The following is a 19,519-nucleotide window of genomic DNA, read 5'->3' on the forward strand; positions in this document are numbered from 1 at the left end:
AGTGTCAGAAGAGTTTTGTCCAGCCTCCTGAGGTTAAACACTAAAATGTAGATATGGAACCAATATTATTAATAATTTAAATATTCTCCTTCTCAAAATTAGTTAAATAATGTACATTTTGTAAATTGTTCGGTGCTGAAAGTTACTGACACACACACACACACACACACACACACACACACACACACACTCATACAAACCCTCGAACTGACCAAAGCGGAAATGCAACGACACGCGGCGGAAGTTCCTACGTCACTTCCGCCTCCGGTCGGCTCTCGAGCACGTTAGTTTGTTGTGGAACCGTGAGACACGCGGCGAGACTCCGAGGACTGTAGAACCTCCACACACACTCCCAGGTCAGTCACAGTCCGTCGGTCTGTCGGTGGAACTACCGACGGGAGGGAAACACGCTCCTCGTGTCACGTGCTTCCGGGCTGCTGCGCAGTTTACTGAGTCTCACAGATCGTCAGCAGATTAATGTCTTTCAAATTAAAAATCACAGAAACTTGTCCTGTCACAGCTGGATCAGTGTCCTCATGTGGTCGCTTTATTACGATCTATAGATGTATTTAAATAGTAGACTGCACTCTGCTGCTGGATATGGCAAGTTGGCACGAACTTCCGGTAGTGGCAGAAAGACACCGGCGTTCCAGTGAGAGAAGGACTTCCGGTAGTGGCAGAACGCCACCGGAAGCAGCGTTCCAACGACAGAAATGACAACTAATGAGTGTTTCCAGCCATGTGGCGCCTGTCAGTCCGCTAATTCATCATTAATGAGCCATAAACTCAACTTACTGGTGTGAAAGGCATTTAGGATTCACAGAACCTATTCTTTGTCGCCATGGTAACGTAGTAACATGTCATAGTATAGATAGATAGATAGATAATTACTTTATTCATCCCCGAAGGGAAATTGTTTTGTTGCAGCAATCTGGTACATACGAGTATTATAAAATACAATAGAAAAGAAATTAAAGTAAAAAAAGAAAAATATCTGGGTATAAGACATAAAGTAAAACACAGAATGGAACTTGGGCACTTAGAAATCAGCAGGAGATAAAAGTAAGATAATAAATAGTACGGTGCAGTGGCAGAGCCATTAGAAGTAGCATTATATAATAATAATAACAATAATACAGATAATAACAGTGTGTAATAGTGTATAATACTTGTGTATAGTACTACTAATAAAGTAACTATATATATATATATATATATATATCAGTAATAATAATAATAATACTAATGGTAATAGTGTACTTGCACATGTATAAATATATGTACATGCAATATGCCATATGAAAGTAGCTATTTAACAACAAAGACAAAGGAACGACGTGATTCTCTACAAATAAACACGTTTGTTGTCTTCATATCCTGAACTCTGAATCACTGTTTGTGTTGTTGTTTGTTCCTCAGGTCAAAATGCCAAAGAGAAGCCGGAGGGGGGGGCGGGACCCTGAGAGGGGGCGGGGCGGCCCTGAGGGGGCGTCGCCCTGCAAACAGAGCCGGCCGGCGTCCCCGCTGTCCTTCCAGAGTCCCCAGAGCCTGTTTGACAGCCTGGTCCAGCCCGTGGGGACGGAGCGGTTCTTCCAGGACTTCTGGGAGCAGAGGCCCCTCCTCCTGCAGGGCCGGGGCCCCGCCCTGGCCTCCTACTACCGCTCCCTGTTCCAGCTGGCCGACCTGCAGGCCCTGTGCTCCCGGGGTCTGCGCTTCTACCGGGACCTCAACCTCGTCCGCTGCGTCAACGGCAAGAAGGAGGTTCTGAACCGGGAGGGTCTGGTGAAGAAGGCGGCTCTCGCCTCCAGCCTGAGGGACCACAAGGCCTCCGTCCAGTTCCACCAACCGCAGAGGTTCCAGGTGGGTCCTCGTCTCCCTGGGGACACACCTGGGCCGTCTCACAGGGTCTCACAGGGTCTCTCCAAGAGGAGAGAGAGCGAGAGAGTGAGAGGAGAGAGAGCTGGAGGAGAGAGTGAGAGGAGAGAGAGCGAAGGAAGAGAGAGCTAGAGGAGAGAGAGCGAAGGGAGAGAGAGCTAGAGGAGAGAGAGCGAGAGGAGAGAGAGCGAGAGGAGAGAGAGCTGGAGGAGAGAGTGAGAGGAGAGAGAGCGAAGGAAGAGAGAGCTAGAGGAGAAAGGAGAGCGAAGGGAGAGAGAGCTAGAGGAGAGAGAGAGAGAGTGAGAGGAGAAAGAGAGAGGCGAGAGGAGAGAGAGTGAGAGGAGAGAGAGCGAGAGGAGCGAGAGAGAGTGAGAGGAGAGAGAGCGAAGGGAGAGAGAGCTAGAGGAGAGAGAGAGAGCAAGAGGAGAAGGAGAGAGAGCGAGAGGAGAGAGAGCGAGAGGAGAGAGAGTGAGAGGAGAGAGAGAGAGAGCGAGAGGAGAGAGAGTGAGAGGAGAAAGAGAGAGAGCGAGAGGAGAGAGAGTGAGAGGAGAAAGAGAGAGAGCGAGAGGAGAGAGAGTGAGAGGAGAAAGAGAGAGAGTGAGAGGAGAAAGAGAGAGAGCAGCAGGTTCCGTGAGGCCCCGCCCCCTCTCTGCAGCCGTGGTTCTTGTTTCCAGGACGAGCTGTGGAGGATCCTGGAGAAGCTGGAGAGTTTCTTCGGAGCGCTGGTGGGCTCCAACATCTACGTCACTCCGGAGGAGAGCCAGGGTCTCCCGCCGCACTGCGACGACGTGGAGGTTCTTGATTCTACCGCTATATTTCTACATCAGCAGTGTAACAGAACGAGGCCGGAGGAACTCTTCCTCCAGGAACCAGCAGGTTCTAGATCTGGTCCACAACTAGAACCGTCAGTACAGAATTAAATTCCTTTTAACACTTTTAATCATCAAATTTTATCGATTTGCTGTGTCAACTCTAAAGTAGCAGATTTTGTTTAACGGCTTTTTTCTCCACATAAACTACAAAGTAAAGTTGATCAAATTGTATAAACTACAAAGTAAAGTTGATCAAATTGTATAAACTACAAAGTAAAGTTGATCAAATTGTATAAAATACAAAGTAAAGTTGATCAAATTGTATAAAATACAAAGTAAAGTTGATCAAATACAAAGTAAAGTTGATCAAATACAAAGTAAAGTTGATCAAATTGTATAAACTACAAAGTAAAGTTGATCAAATTGTATAAACTACAAAGTAAAGTTGATCAAATTGTATAAAATACAAAGTAAAGTTGATCAAATACAAAGTAAAGTTGATCAAATACAAAGTAAAGTTGATCAAATTGTATAAACTACAAAGTAAAGTTGATCAAATTGTATAAACTACAAAGTAAAGTTGATCAAATTGTATAAAATACAAAGTAAAGTTGATCAAATACAAAGTAAAGTTGATCAAATACAAAGTAAAGTTGATCAAATTGTATAAACTACAAAGTAAAGTTGATCAAATTGTATAAAATACAAAGTAAAGTTGATCAAATTGTATAAAATACAAAGTAAAGTTGATCAAATACAAAGTAAAGTTGATCAAATTGTATAAACTATAAAGTAAAGTTGATAGAATATTTGTCCGTCAGGTTTTCATTCTGCAGCTGGAAGGAGAGAAACGCTGGCGTCTCTACGAGCCGTCGGTTCCTCTGGCAGCAAAGTACCGAGTGGAACCGCAGCGGAACCTCGGCAGCCCCACGCACGACTTTATTCTGAAGGTGCCTTTTCATTTCCTTCACAACGACGCACGACTTTATTCTGAAGGTGCCTTTTCATTTCCTTCACATCCTGGACTTTGTGCTGGAAAATATATTTGTTTAACTGGCATCAGACAAAGTTCCTTCAAGAATCAATGGTAGAAAACGCTTGTTTGGTTTCCCTTGATGTCCTGGAAAACCTGGGAAACCTGGGAATCTTGGAAAACCTGGGAAACCTGGGAATCCTCGGAATCCTGGGAAACCTGGGAAACCTTTTTGTTCTAGTTCTAGTTCTAGTTCTTGTTCCAGTTCTAGTTCTTGTTCCAGTTCTAGTTCTTGTTCCAGTTCTAGTTCTAGTTCTAGTTCTAGTTCTTGTTCCAGTTCTAGTTCTAGTTCTAGTTCTAGTTCTAGTTCTAGTTCTTGTTCCAGTTCTAGTTCTAGTTCTAGTTCTAGTTCCAGTTCCAGTTCCAGTTCCAGTTCTAGTTCTAGTTCTAGTTCTTGTTCTTGTTCTTGTTCTTGTTCTTGTTCCAGTTCCAGTTCCAGTTCTAGTTCTAGTTCTAGTTCTTGTTCTTGTTCTTGTTCCAGTTCCAGTTCTAGTTCTAGTTCTAGTTCTAGTTCTAGTTCTTGTTCCAGTTCCAGTTCCAGTTCCAGTTCTAATTCTAGTTTGTCTTTGTGTCCCCAGACCGGGGACCTGCTCTACTTCCCCAGAGGAACCGTCCACCAGGCGGAGACGCCAGCAGGAGTCCGTCTGTCCACCCACCTGACGCTCAGCACCTACCAGAGGATGTAGGACATCTCGTCTTCGTTCGGGACGTCTCGTCTCCAAACGTCTCATTCAGGACGTCTTGGTGGAGTTTTTCAAAATAAATGCTTGAATACATATTTTCCTGTCCAGGTCCTGGGGGGACGTCCTGGTGGACTCCGTCCCCAGCCTGGTGTCCGAGAGGAGCAGGACTGACGTGGTCCTGAGGGGGGGGGGTCCCCAGGAGGCTGTTCCTGGTCAGTCCCACCACAGACCTCTGGGCCGCCGCAGTACTGACACCCTGCTGACGCGGTACAGACGTCCTGCTGACGCAGTACTGACACCCTGCTGACGCGGTACTGACGTCCTGCTGACGCAGTACTGACGTCCTGACGCAGTACTGACACCCTGCTGACGCGGTACTGACGTCCTGCTGACGCAGTACTGACACCCTGCTGACGCGGTACTGACGTCCTGCTGACGCAGTACTGACACCCTGCTGACGCGGTACTGACGTCCTGCTGACGCAGTACTGACGTCCTGACGCAGTACAGACACCCTGCTGACGCGGTACAGACGTCCTGCTGACGCAGTACAGACACCCTGCTGACGCGGTACAGACGTCCTGCTGACGCAGTACAGACACCCTGCTGACGCGGTACAGACGTCCTGCTGACGCAGTACTGACACCCTGCTGACGCAGTACTGACGCCCTGCTGACGCAGTACTGACGCCCTGCTGACGCAGTACAGACGTCCTGACGCAGTACTGACATGGTTTGGATGTGGCAGCAGGTGTTTGACAGACGTCTTTCTTGTCCCTGCAGGACAACGGCAGAGACCCGGAGACCAACCGGCGGCTGGCGGCCATCTTGAGGACTCTGGCCCAGGACCTGGAGTCTGGACAGGAAGTGACATCGTCTCACATGAAGAAAGATTTTATCACCAACAGACTTCCTCCGGCCGGCCTGCAGCCCCTGCCTGGTGTGTGTGTGTGTGTGTGTGTGTGTGTGTGTGTGTGTGTGTGTGTGTGTGTGTGTGTGTGTGTGTGTGTGTGTGTGTGTGTGTGTGTGTGTGTGTGTGTGTGTGTGTGTGTGTCTCTCATTGTGTGTGTCTCATTGTGTGTCCAGCGGGACCCGTCCCCTCCCTGGAGGACAAGGTGTGTCTGAGGTGGAAGGACCACCTGGTGGTGGCGCTGTGCTCCGACCAGCAGAACCTGGTGAGACAAAGAACCAGACGAGTTCTGGAAGCTTCTCTTCTGGACTCGTCCCTCATGGAGGTGTTTCAGGAGGAAGAGGAGGAGGAGGAGGAGGAGCAGCAGTCTGTCTTCGTCTTCCATTCTCTGAAGAACTGCAGGGACAACCACATGATGGGGGACACCAGTGAAGACGAGGAAGAGTTGGACGTCTCCAAGGTAACGGCTGATTGGTCGTTCAATCGCTCGTGACCACGTGTCTGAGAATGATGATGATGTTGTTGATGATGTTTTTGTTGATGTTGATGTTGTTTTTGTTGATGTTGTTGTGGTTGATGTTGATGTTGTTGTTGTTGATGTTGTTTTTGTTGATGTTGATGTTGTTGTTGATGTTGTTTTTGTTGATGTTGTTGATGTTGTTGTTGATGTTGTTGTGGTTGATGTTGATGTTGATGTTGTTGTTGATGTTGTTGTGGTTGATGTTGATGTTGATGTTGATGTTGTTGTTGATGTTGTTGTGATTGATGTTGATGTTGTTGTTGATGTTGATGTTGTTGTTGTTGTTGTTGCACCATGCAGGGCCTCCGGTTCCCCCGGTCTCACCTCCCGGCTCTGCAGCAGCTGCAGCAGGAGGACCAGGTCCTGGTCCAGAACCTCCACCTGCCCTCAGACCAGGACAAGCTCAGCCTCAGTCTGTCTCTGTGGACTGAAGGTCTGCTGACTGTCCTCTGATGTCCTCTGTCCTCCGACTGTCCTCTGACTGTCCTCCATCAGAGGACTGAGTGTGGACAGTTTGTCTCCTCTGGACGTTGATCAGAAACACGACAGGTGTTTATGAGGAATAATAGTTTTAATGAGAGCGAAGTGGAAGCAGAACTTCACCTTTTAATCCAGCTGAATGACACGGGCTTTTATTTTGACATCTTCACACTCTTGTTCTGCGTTGACTGAACCTCTGGAGGGTGTGGGGGCTCCAGGGAGCTGATGGGGGTCAAAGGTCATGCTCGGGCATCTACAGTGGTGACCTCATCACCTGTGGGATTGGAACCTGTGAACGGTGAACTCCGCGAGGCAAATGTCACTTCCTGTTTCTGTCCTTTTCAGTTTTGTTGACTGAACTGAGCTTCAGTCAGACGTGGAGTTTCTTTCTCTGAAGTGCAATAAACTCGACTCCGTGTCACATTCCAGTCTCACTCCTTTCTTCAATGTCAAGACTGCAGTACTTCCTGCTGCAGCGCCACCTATGTGTCATACGGAGCAGACAACAGTCAGCAATAACCCCCCCCCCCCCCCCACCTTCCATGTGGTTTCCACAGGATGGAGCTCTTCCTCATCTTTAAAATGAGGTATTACTTGTGTCACTACGCGGACTAGCAAAGCAAGCTACAAAAGTTTTATGAGAATTTTCCAGCCTGGATCAGTTTTCCACGAGCGGGAGACCTGACCAAGATGGCGGCGGTGGCGGCGCGTGAGGCAGATAATGTTTAATGTCTATGGGTATGACGACCGGTCCAATATGGCGGCTGTTCCTGCGCCGCGGCAGCCAGATAGACTTCTATTCTTTGAAGTCTAAGGGCCCGGACAGATCTAGACCTACACCGACCAGATCTAGACCTACACCGACCAGATCTAGACCTACACCGACCAGATCTAGACCTACACCGACCAGATCTAGACCAACACCGACCAGATCTAGACCTACACCGACCGGATCTAGACCTACACCGGACAGATCTAGACCTACACCGACCAGATCTAGAACTACACCAGCCAGATCTAGACCTACACCGACCAGATCTAGACCAACACCGACCAGATCTAGACCTACACCGACCAGATCTAGACCAACACCGACCAGATCTAGACCTACACCGACCAGATCTAGACCAACACCGACCAGATCTAGACCAACACCGACCAGATCTAGACCTACACCGACCAGATCTAGACCAACACCGACCAGATCTAGACCTACACCGACCGGATCTAGACCTACACCGGACAGATCTAGGCCTACACCGAACAGATCTAGACCTACACCGACCAGATCTAGACCTACATGGACCAGATCTAGAACTACACCAGCCAGATCTAGAGTTACACCAGACAGAACTAGTATAAAACTTTATAGTCCCACTATGGGGGGAGTTTGTGGCGTCTTGAATTTGGACATAATAATAATAATAATAATAATAATAATAATAATAATAATAATAATAATCATGTTTATTATGTCTATGACTTTTGCCGTCGTCTGATTTCGACACACATTTCCTGCGTGTCTCTTCTCTTAAACATTAAACTTGTTTGCTTCCAGCATAATAACAGTTATAATTTGTTTCAACGTAATTTTTTTTAATTTTCGTGATTATTCAGCGGCTCTTTACGTCACAGATGAAGCGGAACCAAAGTTCGATTGTAATCCAGCCGGACACGTTTGAGCGACGCGCAGGAAACGGCGGACCCGCATCATCAGGGTACGTGAGGTTTATCTTTCACTGTTTTAAATTCGCTGTTTGGCTTTAATGTCCCGTGAGCTCGTGATGTTTCTCACCAGAAGCCTCAGACTCACAGTGACGGAGCTTCATCACGTGACTCATTAAACATCTTTATCGTCTTAATATATTAATGTGAGCTTCTTCTTACACTTTGTCATCCTTCTAAAATCGCTCGTCCACAAAGAATAACCACAAGAAATGATTAATACCCGTTCAGTCATAACGACTCTTCTGTTGTAAATTCAAAATAAAACAACAAAATAAGAGAAATAATGATTTTTGTTCTGAAGAACTGGTTCTGGGACGTTTCGCTTCAACACGTCGTGTTGTTGTTGATTAATCATTGAGTTTTTATTGTGATGCTCGTCAACAACGTCATGGAAACATTTCAACAACAATATTCAACAACAATATTCAACAACAAAATGCAACTCAAACATTTTCTCTACTTTTCAAGAGCGTTTGTTTTCATTAGATTCTCAAATCCAAACTCAACAGATTTGATTCTGTACATTTGGAACAAAACAGTATTTCTTTTAATATTTACTTATTTAATTTGTATTCTGACTTGTTTGACATTTTAACATTCTATTTTTTATTTATATAAGTTTCTGTGTAAAGCAACATAATAATTGTCCCCTGGGATCACTGAAGAATCTTCTAATATTTACACGAACCACAAGTTGTGAATAGTTGTAATGTTAATAATTAACATTGTGGATTGATGATTTAAAGTTTGGGATATTGTAATATGTATTATGAAAGTAAATGTGGATCTTAAAACATTAAACTTCGATGTAAAATGTTTTTTTTTCCCTTAATTCAGTTGAAACAGTAAAATATTTCAGAATTTAAAATAAATAACCTGGAATATTTTTGAGAAGTTTTTGTTTTCTTCTTTATGACTTTGTCTCAAGTTAGGAAACTTAAATAAAGTTTTTCAGAATATTTCCTGGTCGTCATGGTTACATGATAGAAGAAGCAGAAATCCTCCTGTTATGAGTGGAATTTCCTGGAAAAGCTTCTGAGACGCTGGCGCTCTGTGTTGTAGTGGATGTTGTCCTCCCTGTCCACCATGATGTCCCATGGCTTCAAGAGCAGCAACCAGGACTTCACCTTCGGGCCCTGGAGGGTCACTGCCGCCAAGAACCACATCATGAAGTCCAAGGACATCGAGCGGTGAGACATTTCTGCACCTCATCAGCATTTTGCTCGTAAAACTAACGTCCATGAACCAGAGAGTGAAGAAACATGGCGTCAGACGTGGACTGTCCATGAGACACTGTCCATGAGACACCGTCTCATACCTGGACTGACCATGAGACACTGTCTCATACCTGGACTGACCATAAGACACCGTCTCATACCTGGACTGACCATGAGACACTGTCCATGAGACACTGTCTCATACCTGGACTGACCATGAGACACTGTCCATGAGACACCGTCTCATACCTGGACTGACCATGAGACACCGTCTCATACCTGGACTGACCATGAGACACTGTCCATGAGACACCGTCTCATACCTGGACTGACCATGAGACACCGTCTCATACCTGGACTGACCATGAGACACTGTCCATGAGACACTGTCTCATACCTGCAGTCCATCACCTGAACTGGACGATTTCCTGAACAAATGAAAACAGCCTCAGTTGTTTCACCAGTTAATGAGAACAACCTAGGACACTCTGGAGGGACTATGTCCCTCTGGTAGGACGCCTTGGACCAGACCTAGGATTCTCTGGAGGGACTATGTCCCTCCGGTAAGACACCTTGGACCAGACCTAGGATTCTCTGGAGGGACTATGTCCCTCTATGGCCTGGGAACTCCTTGGGGCAGACCTTGGACACTCTGGAGGGACATAGTCCCTCTGGTAGGACGCATCGGGGCAGACCTTGGACACTCTGGAGGGACGATGTCCCTCCGGTAGGACGCCTCGGGGCAGACCTAGGACACTCTGGAGGGACTATGTCCCTCCGGTAGGACGCCTCGGGGCAGACCTAGGACACTCTGGAGGGACGATGTCCCTCTATGGCCTGGGGACACCTTGGGGTCCCACTGGAAGAGCTGGAGGAAGAGTCTGGGCGACCCCGCTGCGCCTGCTGCCTCCTCCACCCGGCCGGGACAAGAGGTGGAGGACGGAGGGTCTTTTTGTCCCCACAGAATACGTGCAGTTCATCCGGGACATGTTTGTCCCTCCAGGTTAGCCGAGGAGATCAACATGCCGGCTCTTCCAGAGATGTTGTTCGGAGACAACGTCTTGCGCATCCAGCACACCGACGGCTTCGGGATCGAGTTCAACGCCATCGACGCCCTGAAGAGAGTCGGAACCAACGAGGAGGCCGTCAAGGTGGCCTGCGCTCAAGAGTGGCAGGAGAGCAGGTGAGGGTTCTGCTGGGGGGTTCTGCTGGGGGGGGTTCTGCTGGGGGGGTTCTGCTGGGGGGGTTCTGCTGGGGGGGTTCTGCTGGGGGGGGTTCTGCTGGGGGGGTTCTGCTGGGGGGGTTCTGCTGGGGGGGGTTCTGATGGGGGGGTTCTGATGGGGGGGTTCTGCTGGGGGGGGTTCTGATGGGGGGGTTCTGCTGGGGGGGGTTCTGCTGGGGGGGGTTCTGCTGAGGGGGTTCTGCTGAGGGGGTTCTGCTGAGGGGGTTCTTCTGGGGGGGGTTCTGCTCGGGGGGGGTTCTGATGGGGGGGTTCTGATGGGGGGGTTCTGCTGGGGGGGGTTCTGATGGGGGGGTTCTGCTGGGGGGGGTTCTGCTCGGGGGGGGTTCTGATGGGGGGGTTCTGATGGGGGGGTTCTGCTCGGGGGGGGTTCTGCTGGGGGGGTGCTGCTCGGGGGGGTTCTGCTGGGGGGGGTTCTGCTGGGGGGGGTTCTGCTCGGGGGGTTCTTCTGATGGGGGGTTCTGCTGGGGGGGTTCTGCTGGGGGGGGTTCTGCTGGGGGGGTTCTTCTGATGGGGGGTTCTGCTGGGGGGGTTCTGCTGGGGGGGTGCTGCTCGGGGGGGTTCTGCTGGGGGGGTGCTGCTCGGGGGGGTTCTGCTGGGGGGGTTCTGCTGGGGGGGGTTCTGCTGGGGGGGTTCTGCTGAGGGGGTTCTGCTCGGGGGGGGTTCTGCTGAGGGGTCGTCACACCTTGGAGGTGCTCCTGGACTGTAATCCACCACATCAGAGATGCGGCCCTGAAGCCTCACGAGTCTGAATGTGAATCCCTGACTGAATATCGTCTCTGTTGTGGAACCACATTGTTGTTGTTCTGGAACCACATTGTTGTTGTTGTGGAACCACATTGTTGTTGTTGTGGAACCACATTGTTGTTGTTGTGGAACTCAAGAGCCTCACATTTGACTCCATCTGTTCTAAACAACAAGGTACCGACTGTTCCCTCAGTCACCTCCACCTCTTCGTCCAGCTTCCTGGCCCTTTCACAGTAATGGAGGACCTTTACTTTCACGGTGGTCGTGGTGTTGTTGATGTTGGTCACGTTTCTGTTCCAGAGCCGACTCCGAACACTCCAAGGAGGTGGTGCGACCCTACGACTGGACCTACACCACCGACTACCGAGGGACCCTGATCGGGGACGGAGTGCTGATGAAGGTGGGTCTTCGTCAGACACAAAACCTGGTCTCCTGGTGATGAACCCTACGTGATGTTGGGTCCCGTGGTGTGGTTTCCTGGTGATGAACCCTACGTGATGTTGGGTCCCGTGGTGTGGTTTCCTGGTGATGAACCCTACGTGATGTTGGGTCCCGTGGTGTGGTTTCCTGGTGATGAACCCTACGTGATGTTGGGTCCCGTGGTGTGGTTTCCTGGTGATGAACCCTACGTGATGTTGGGTCCCGTGGTGTGGTCTCCTGGTGATGAACCCTACGTGATGTTGGGTCCTGTGGTGTGGTCTCCTGGTGATGAACCCTACGTGATGTTGGGTCCTGTGGTGTGGTTTCCTGGTGATGAACCCTACGTGATGTTGGGTCCCGTGGTGTGGTCTCCTGGTGTTGAACCCTACTGATGTTGGGTCCCGTGGTGTGGTTTCCTGGTGATGAACCCTACGTGATGTTGGGTCCCGTGGTGTGGTTTCCTGGTGATGAACCCTACGTGATGTTGGGTCCCGTGGTGTGGTTTCCTGGTGATGAACCCTACGTGATGTTGGGTCCCGTGGTGTGGTTTCCTGGTGATGAACCCTACGTGATGTTGGGTCCCGTGGTGTGGTTTCCTGGTGATGAACCCTACGTGATGTTGGGTCCCGTGGTGTGGTTTCCTGGTGATGAACCCTACGTGGATGTTGGGTCCCGTGGTGTGGTTTCCTGGTGATGAACCCTACGTGATGTTGGGTCCCGTGGTGTGGTTTCCTGGTGATGAACCCTACGTGATGTTGGGTCCCGTGGTGTGGTTTCCTGGTGATGAACCCTACGGATTTGTTGGGTCCCGTGGTGTGGTTTCCTGGTGATGAACCCTACGTGATGTTGGGTCCCGTGGTGTGGTCTCCTGGTGATGAACCCTACGTGATGTTGGGTCCGTGGTGTGGTTTCCTGGTGATGAACCCTACGTGATGTTGGGTCCCGTGGTGTGGTTTCCTGGTGATGAACCCTACGTGATGTTGGGTCCCGTGGTGTGGTTTCCTGGTGATGAACCCTACGTGATGTTGGATCCTGTGGTGTGGTTTCCTGGTGATGAACCCTACGTGATGTTGGGTCCTGTGGTGTGGTTTCCTGGTGATGAACCCTACGTGATGTTGGGTCCTGTGGTGTGGTTTCCTGGTGATGAACCCTACGTGATGTTGGGTCCCATGGTGTGGTTTCCTGGTGATGAACCCTACGTGATGTTGGGTCCCATGGTGTGGTTTCCTGGTGATGAACCCTACGTGATGTTGGGTCCCGTGGTGTGGTTTCCTGGTGATGAACCCTACGTGATGTTGGGTCCCATGGTGTGGTTTCCTGGTGATGAACCCTACGTGATGTTGGGTCCCATGGTGTGGTTTCCTGGTGATGAACCCTACGTGATGTTGGGTCCCGTGGTGTGGTTTCCTGGTGATGAACCCTACGTGATGTTGGGTCCCGTGGTGTGGTCTCCTGGTGATGAACCCTACGTGATGTTGGGTCCCGTGGTGTGGTTTCCTGGTGATGAACCCTACGTGATGTTGGGTCCCGTGGTGTGGTTTCCTGGTGATGAACCCTACGTGATGTTGGGTCCCGTGGTGTGGTTTCCTGGTGATGAACCCTACGTGATGTTGGGTCCCGTGGTGTGGTTTCCTGGTGATGAACCCTACGTGATGTTGGGTCCCGTGGTGTGGTCTCCTGGTGATGAACCCTACGTGATGTTGGGTCCTGTGGTGTGGTTTCCTGGTGATGAACCCTACGTGATGTTGGGTCCCGTGGTGTGGTCTCCTGGTGATGAACCCTACGTGATGTTGGGTCCCGTGGTGTGGTTTCCTGGTGATGAACCCTACGTGATGTTGGGTCCCGTGGTGTGGTTTCCTGGTGATGAACCCTACGTGATGTTGGGTCCCGTGGTGTGGTTTCCTGGTGATGAACCCTACGTGATGTTGGGTCCCATGGTGTGGTTTCCTGGTGATGAACCCTACGTGATGTTGGGTCCCATGGTGTGGTTTCCTGGTGATGAACCCTACGTGATGTTGGGTCCCGTGGTGTGGTTTCCTGGTGATGAACCCTACGTGATGTTGGGTCCCGTGGTGTGGTCTCCTGGTGATGAACCCTACGTGATGTTGGGTCCCGTGGTGTGGTTTCCTGGTGATGAACCCTACGTGATGTTGGGTCCCGTGGTGTGGTTTCCTGGTGATGAACCCTACGTGATGTTGGGTCCCGTGGTGTGGTTTCCTGGTGATGAACCCTACGTGATGTTGGGTCCCGTGGTGTGGTCTCCTGGTGATGAACCCTACGTGATGTTGGGTCCTGTGGTGTGGTTTCCTGGTGATGAACCCTACGTGATGTTGGGTCCCGTGGTGTGTTCTCCTGGTGATGAACCCTACGTGATGTTGGGTCCCGTGGTGTGGTTTCCTGGTGATGAACCCTACGTGATGTTGGGTCCCGTGGTGTGGTTTCCTGGTGATGAACCCTACGTGATGTTGGATCCTGTGGTGTGGTTTCCTGGTGATGAACCCTACGTGATGTTGGGTCCTGTGGTGTGGTTTCCTGGTGATGAACCCTACGTGATGTTGGGTCCCATGGTGTGGTTTCCTGGTGATGAACCCTACGTGATGTTGGGTCCCGTGGTGTGGTTTCCTGGTGATGAACCCTACGTGATGTTGGGTCCCATGGTGTGGTTTCCTGGTGATGAACCCTACGTGATGTTGGGTCCCATGGTGTGGTTTCCTGGTGATGAACCCTACGTGATGTTGGGTCCCGTGGTGTGGTTTCCTGGTGATGAACCCTACGTGATGTTGGGTCCCGTGGTGTGGTCTCCTGGTGATGAACCCTACGTGATGTTGGGTCCCGTGGTGTGGTTTCCTGGTGATGAACCCTACGTGATGTTGGGTCCCATGGTGTGGTTTCCTGGTGATGAACCCTACGTGATGTTGGGTCCCGTGGTGTGGTTTCCTGGTGATGAACCCTACGTGATGTTGGGTCCCATGGTGTGGTTTCCTGGTGATGAACCCTACGTGATGTTGGGTCCCATGGTGTGGTTTCCTGGTGATGAACCCTACGTGATGTTGGGTCCCGTGGTGTGGTTTCCTGGTGATGAACCCTACGTGATGTTGGGTCCCGTGGTGTGGTCTCCTGGTGATGAACCCTACGTGATGTTGGGTCCCGTGGTGTGGTTTCCTGGTGATGAACCCTACGTGATGTTGGGTCCCATGGTGTGGTTTCCTGGTGATGAACCCTACGTGATGTTGGGTCCCGTGGTGTGGTTTCCTGGTGATGAACCCTACGTGATGTTGGGTCCCGTGGTGTGGTCTCCTGGTGATGAACCCTACGTGATGTTGGGTCCCGTGGTGTGGTTTCCTGGTGATGAACCCTACGTGATGTTGGGTCCCGTGGTGTGGTTTCCTGGTGATGAACCCTACGTGATGTTGGGTCCCGTGGTGTGGTTTCCTGGTGATGAACCCTACGTGATGTTGGGTCCCGTGGTGTGGTTTCCTGGTGATGAACCCTACGTGATGTTGGGTCCCGTGGTGTGGTTTCCTGGTGATGAACCCTACGTGATGTTGGGTCCCGTGGTGTGGTCTCCTGGTGATGAACCCTACGTGATGTTGGGTCCTGTGGTGTGGTTTCCTGGTGATGAACCCTACGTGATGTTGGGTCCCGTGGTGTGGTTTCCTGGTGATGAACCCTACGTGATGTTGGGTCCCGTGGTGTGGTTTCCTGGTGATGAACCCTACGTGATGTTGGGTCCTGTGGTGTGGTTTCCTGGTGATGAACCCTACGTGATGTTGGGTCCTGTGGTGTGGTTTCCTGGTGATGAACCCTACGTGATGTTGGGTCCCGTGGTGTGGTTTCCTGGTGATGAACCCTACGTGATGTTGGGTCCCGTGGTGTGGTTTCCTGGTGATGAACCCTACGTGATGTTGGGTCCCGTGGTGTGGTTTCCTGGTGATGAACCCTACGTGATGTTGGGTCCCATGGTGTGGTTTCCTGGTGATGAACCCTACGTGATGTTGGGTCCCGTGGTGTGGTTTCCTGGTGATGAACCCTACGTGATGTTGGGTCCCGTGGTGTGGTCTCCTGGTGATGAACCCTACGTGATGTTGGGTCCCGTGGTGTGGTTTCCTGGTGATGAACCCTACGTGATGTTGGGTCCCGTGGTGTGGTTTCCTGGTGATGAACCCTACGTGATGTTGGGTCCCGTGGTGTGGTTTCCTGGTGATGAACCCTACGTGATGTTGGGTCCCGTGGTGTGGTTTCCTGGTGATGAACCCTACGTGATGTTGGGTCCCATGGTGTGGTTTCCTGGTGATGAACCCTACGTGATGTTGGGTCCCGTGGTGTGGTTTCCTGGTGATGAACCCTACGTGATGTTGGGTCCCGTGGTGTGGTCTCCTGGTGATGAACCCTACGTGATGTTGGGTCCCGTGGTGTGGTTTCCTGGTGATGAACCCTACGTGATGTTGGGTCCCGTGGTGTGGTTTCCTGGTGATGAACCCTACGTGATGTTGGGTCCCGTGGTGTGGTTTCCTGGTGATGAACCCTACGTGATGTTGGGTCCCGTGGTGTGGTCTCCTGGTGATGAACCCTACGTGATGTTGGGTCCCGTGGTGTGGTTTCCTGGTGATGAACCCTACGTGATGTTGGGTCCCGTGGTGTGGTTTCCTGGTGATGAACCCTACGTGATGTTGGGTCCCGTGGTGTGGTTTCCTGGTGATGAACCCTACGTGATGTTGGGTCCCGTGGTGTGGTTTCCTGGTGATGAACCCTACGTGATGTTGGGTCCCGTGGTGTGGTTTCCTGGTGATGAACCCTACGTGATGTTGGGTCCCGTGGTGTGGTCTCCTGGTGATGAACCCTACGTGATGTTGGGTCCTGTGGTGTGGTTTCCTGGTGATGAACCCTACGTGATGTTGGGTCCCGTGGTGTGGTTTCCTGGTGATGAACCCTACGTGATGTTGGGTCCCGTGGTGTGGTCTCCTGGTGATGAACCCTACGTGATGTTGGGTCCTGTGGTGTGGTTTCCTGGTGATGAACCCTACGTGATGTTGGGTCCCGTGGTGTGGTCTCCTGGTGATGAACCCTACGTGATGTTGGGTCCTGTGGTGTGGTTTCCTGGTGATGAACCCTACGTGATGTTGGGTCCCGTGGTGTGGTTTCCTGGTGATGAACCCTACGTGATGTTGGGTCCCGTGGTGTGGTCTCCTGGTGATGAACCCTACGTGATGTTGGGTCCTGTGGTGTGGTTTCCTGGTGATGAACCCTACGTGATGTTGGGTCCCGTGGTGTGTTCTCCTGGTGATGAACCCTACGTGATGTTGGGTCCCGTGGTGTGGTTTCCTGGTGATGAACCCTACGTGATGTTGGGTCCCATGGTGTGGTCTCCTGGTGATGAACCCTACGTGATGTTGGATCCTGTGGTGTGGTTTCCTGGTGATGAACCCTACGTGATGTTGGGTCCTGTGGTGTGGTTTCCTGGTGATGAACCCTACGTGATGTTGGGTCCCGTGGTGTGGTTTCCTCCTGAAGGTGACGGAGACGACGGAGCGAATCGACATGGAGAAGCTGAAGGCGCGGGAACACATCATGTTCTTCGACGACGTGCTGCTTTTTGAGGACGAGCTTCACGACCACGGCGTCTCCATGATCAGCGTGAAAATTGTGAGTCGGCGTTTCTGCTTTTGTCTTTCACCTTCAAACTTCCTACTGGAGAGCAGCTGCCATGGTTACGTGTTGACCTTTGACCTCTGCTGGTCCATATTTAACCTTTGACCTCCTGCTGGTCCGTGTTAACCTTTGACCTCTGCTGGTTCATATTTAACCTTTGACCTCTGCTGGTCCATAGTTAACCTTTGACCTCTGCTGGTCCATAGTTAACCTTTGACCTCTGCTGGTCCGTGTTAACCTTTGACTTCTGCTGGTCCATAGTTAACCTTTGACCTCTGCTGGTCCGTGTTAACCTTTGACCTCTGCTGGTCCATAGTTAACCTTTGACCTCTGCTGGCTCATATTTAACCTTTGACCTCTGCTGGTAAAGCAGATCAGTTTCTTTGTTTTTCCACGTTTCCATATTTTTCCGTCTGTTTGATCTAAAAAAAACAATTCTCATTGACGTTTCTTTCAGCGTTTCTTAAGTGAGAAAGAGTTTGATGCTAACATGTATCATTGACTGCTGGTTCTGCCCCCCCCCCCCCCCCCCCCCCCAGAGGGTGATGCCCACCAGTTTCTTCTTGTTGCTGCGTTTCTTCCTCCGAGTCGACGGAGTTCTGATCAGAATAAACGACACCCGGCTTTACCACGAGGCAAGTTCTGATTCGTTGATGACCATTGATGACCATTGATGACCATTGATGGTCATTGATGACCATTAATGACCATTGATGACCATTAATGACCATTGATGACCATTGATGACCATTAATGACCATTGATGACCATTAATGACCATTGATGACCATTGATGACCCAGACCAGCTTCCTGGAGGCTGGATGGTGACGGAGGTGATTCTGCTTTTGGTTCCAGGCGGGGAAGGACTTCATGCTGCGTGAATTCAGTACGAGGGAAAACAAAATCTGTGAACTGAAGGTGAGAGACGCTTCGCAGAACGACGACCGACTCTTAAACAAGGGCGGCATCAAACCACAGTTTCTTCTGACCCCTTCTCTGTAGTTTCTTTACCCGTCAGGTTGAAAAGCAGCTGCTGTTGATGGTCTGGAGTCACATGACCTCCTTCTTTAAAGAAGGAGGTCACATGACCTCCTTCTTTAAAGAAGGAGGTCATGTGACCTCCTTTAAAGAAGGAAACTAGTGGTTTTTTACAAAACAGACTCAGAAACTCCAAAACAAAGTCACTGGATGTATTTATATCAACAGACGCTCCGACGACAGAGCTTTAGAAGTCGTTCCTTACACTCTAGACTTCTTCATAACTCTAGTTCTATAGGTCTAGTTCTATAGCTCTAGTCCTATAGGTCTAGTTCGTAGCTCTAGTTCTATACTCTAGTTCTATACTCTAGTTCTATAGCTCTAGTCCTATAGGTCTATTTGTAGCTCTAGTTCTATACTCTAGTTCTATAGCTCTATGCTTCAGCTCCTGCTGCCAGTGAGTCGCTTCTTCAACTGTTCAAGCAGACGTGGTTCTCTGGTTCCAGAACGTTCCGGCTGCTTTCCACACGGATCCTAATGAGATCGCCCAACATTTAACCCTGAAGCTGATCCAGTGTGAGAAGCTGGAACTTCCTGCGGCGGCGTCTTCGTCCCCCAGCGACGTCATCTAGAACCAGAGGAACCGGAAGTTCACGTTGATGTGTTGCATGACAGAGCAGTGACCTTCTGAACCACCATGTCCATCTAATACCAGTCTCACTACTTTTACCTTTTAGTTACCTGTGCACAAGTAGTTTCTCCAGGTGACCTCTAGAGACCTCCAGAGACCTGACCTCCAGAGACCTGACCTCCAGAGACCTCCAGAGACCAGACCTCCAGAGACTACAGAGCAGTTTGCACTGTTCCTGTCGTTCTGGCTTCTGGCAGAACTTCTTCATTTGATGGAAAATTTCAAATCACAAATATTTCAGTTTGATTTTTTTTTTAACAAGATGACATGTCTGTAAAATGACAGAAACAGTGATGTTTTATAAAAGTCAACATTCTTAAGGATTTCTGTAAATATAGCCATGTCTTTCTTACTTACCAAAGGCATAAAAGGTTGTTTTTCCATTTGCAAGAAACGTGTATGACGTGTTTGTGAATGTCTCATCATGTGAGCAATAAATGTTTTTGTAAATAGAACTGGAAGGTTTTTCATGGGAGAAATAACTTGTGTTTCCTAAACCCAGAAGTAACACACGTTCACTGGTACTTCTGGTCACCG

The 19,519-nt window shown here is 50.0% G+C and overlaps 2 protein-coding genes across 2 annotated transcripts; both read left to right on the forward strand.

Moving 5' to 3' along the window:
- The first annotated feature begins 295 nt into the window (after positions 1 to 295).
- On the forward strand, positions 296 to 6,702 carry riox2 (ribosomal oxygenase 2). The gene is given in 11 exon segments (XM_080508722.1): positions 296 to 356; positions 1,420 to 1,860; positions 2,550 to 2,669; positions 3,509 to 3,637; positions 4,299 to 4,402; positions 4,512 to 4,615; positions 5,185 to 5,220; positions 5,222 to 5,341; positions 5,488 to 5,576; positions 5,646 to 5,771; positions 6,132 to 6,702. Coding segments are annotated over 10 exon segments (1,416 nt in total). The 5' UTR covers positions 296 to 356; positions 1,420 to 1,425; the 3' UTR covers positions 6,285 to 6,702.
- A 1,305-nt stretch (positions 6,703 to 8,007) lies between these two features.
- Positions 8,008 to 19,392, forward strand: tiprl (TIP41, TOR signaling pathway regulator-like). The gene is made up of 8 exons (XM_080508714.1): positions 8,008 to 8,029; positions 9,102 to 9,229; positions 10,260 to 10,439; positions 11,544 to 11,643; positions 17,175 to 17,306; positions 17,852 to 17,947; positions 18,169 to 18,231; positions 18,798 to 19,392. The coding sequence occupies exons 2-8, from the start codon at positions 9,105 to 9,107 to the stop codon at positions 18,921 to 18,923; spliced, it is 822 nt and encodes a 273-aa protein (XP_080364840.1). The 5' UTR covers positions 8,008 to 8,029; positions 9,102 to 9,104; the 3' UTR covers positions 18,924 to 19,392.
- Positions 19,393 to 19,519: the final 127 nt, after the last annotated feature.

This window comes from Blennius ocellaris (genome assembly GCF_963422515.1).
Source record: "Blennius ocellaris genome assembly, chromosome: 14".
Taxonomy (NCBI): domain Eukaryota; kingdom Metazoa; phylum Chordata; class Actinopteri; order Blenniiformes; family Blenniidae; genus Blennius; species Blennius ocellaris.

Coding starts and splice junctions, on each gene's coding strand:
- tiprl (XM_080508714.1), top strand. CDS start 9,105: ATGTTGTCCTCCCTGTCCACCATGATGTCCCATGGCTTCAAGAGCAGC. Junction 17,307..17,851: donor CCATGATCAGCGTGAAAATT/GTGAGTCGGCGT, acceptor CCCCCCCCCCAG/AGGGTGATGCCCACCAGTTT. Junction 18,232..18,797: donor ACAAAATCTGTGAACTGAAG/GTGAGAGACGCT, acceptor CTCTGGTTCCAG/AACGTTCCGGCTGCTTTCCA.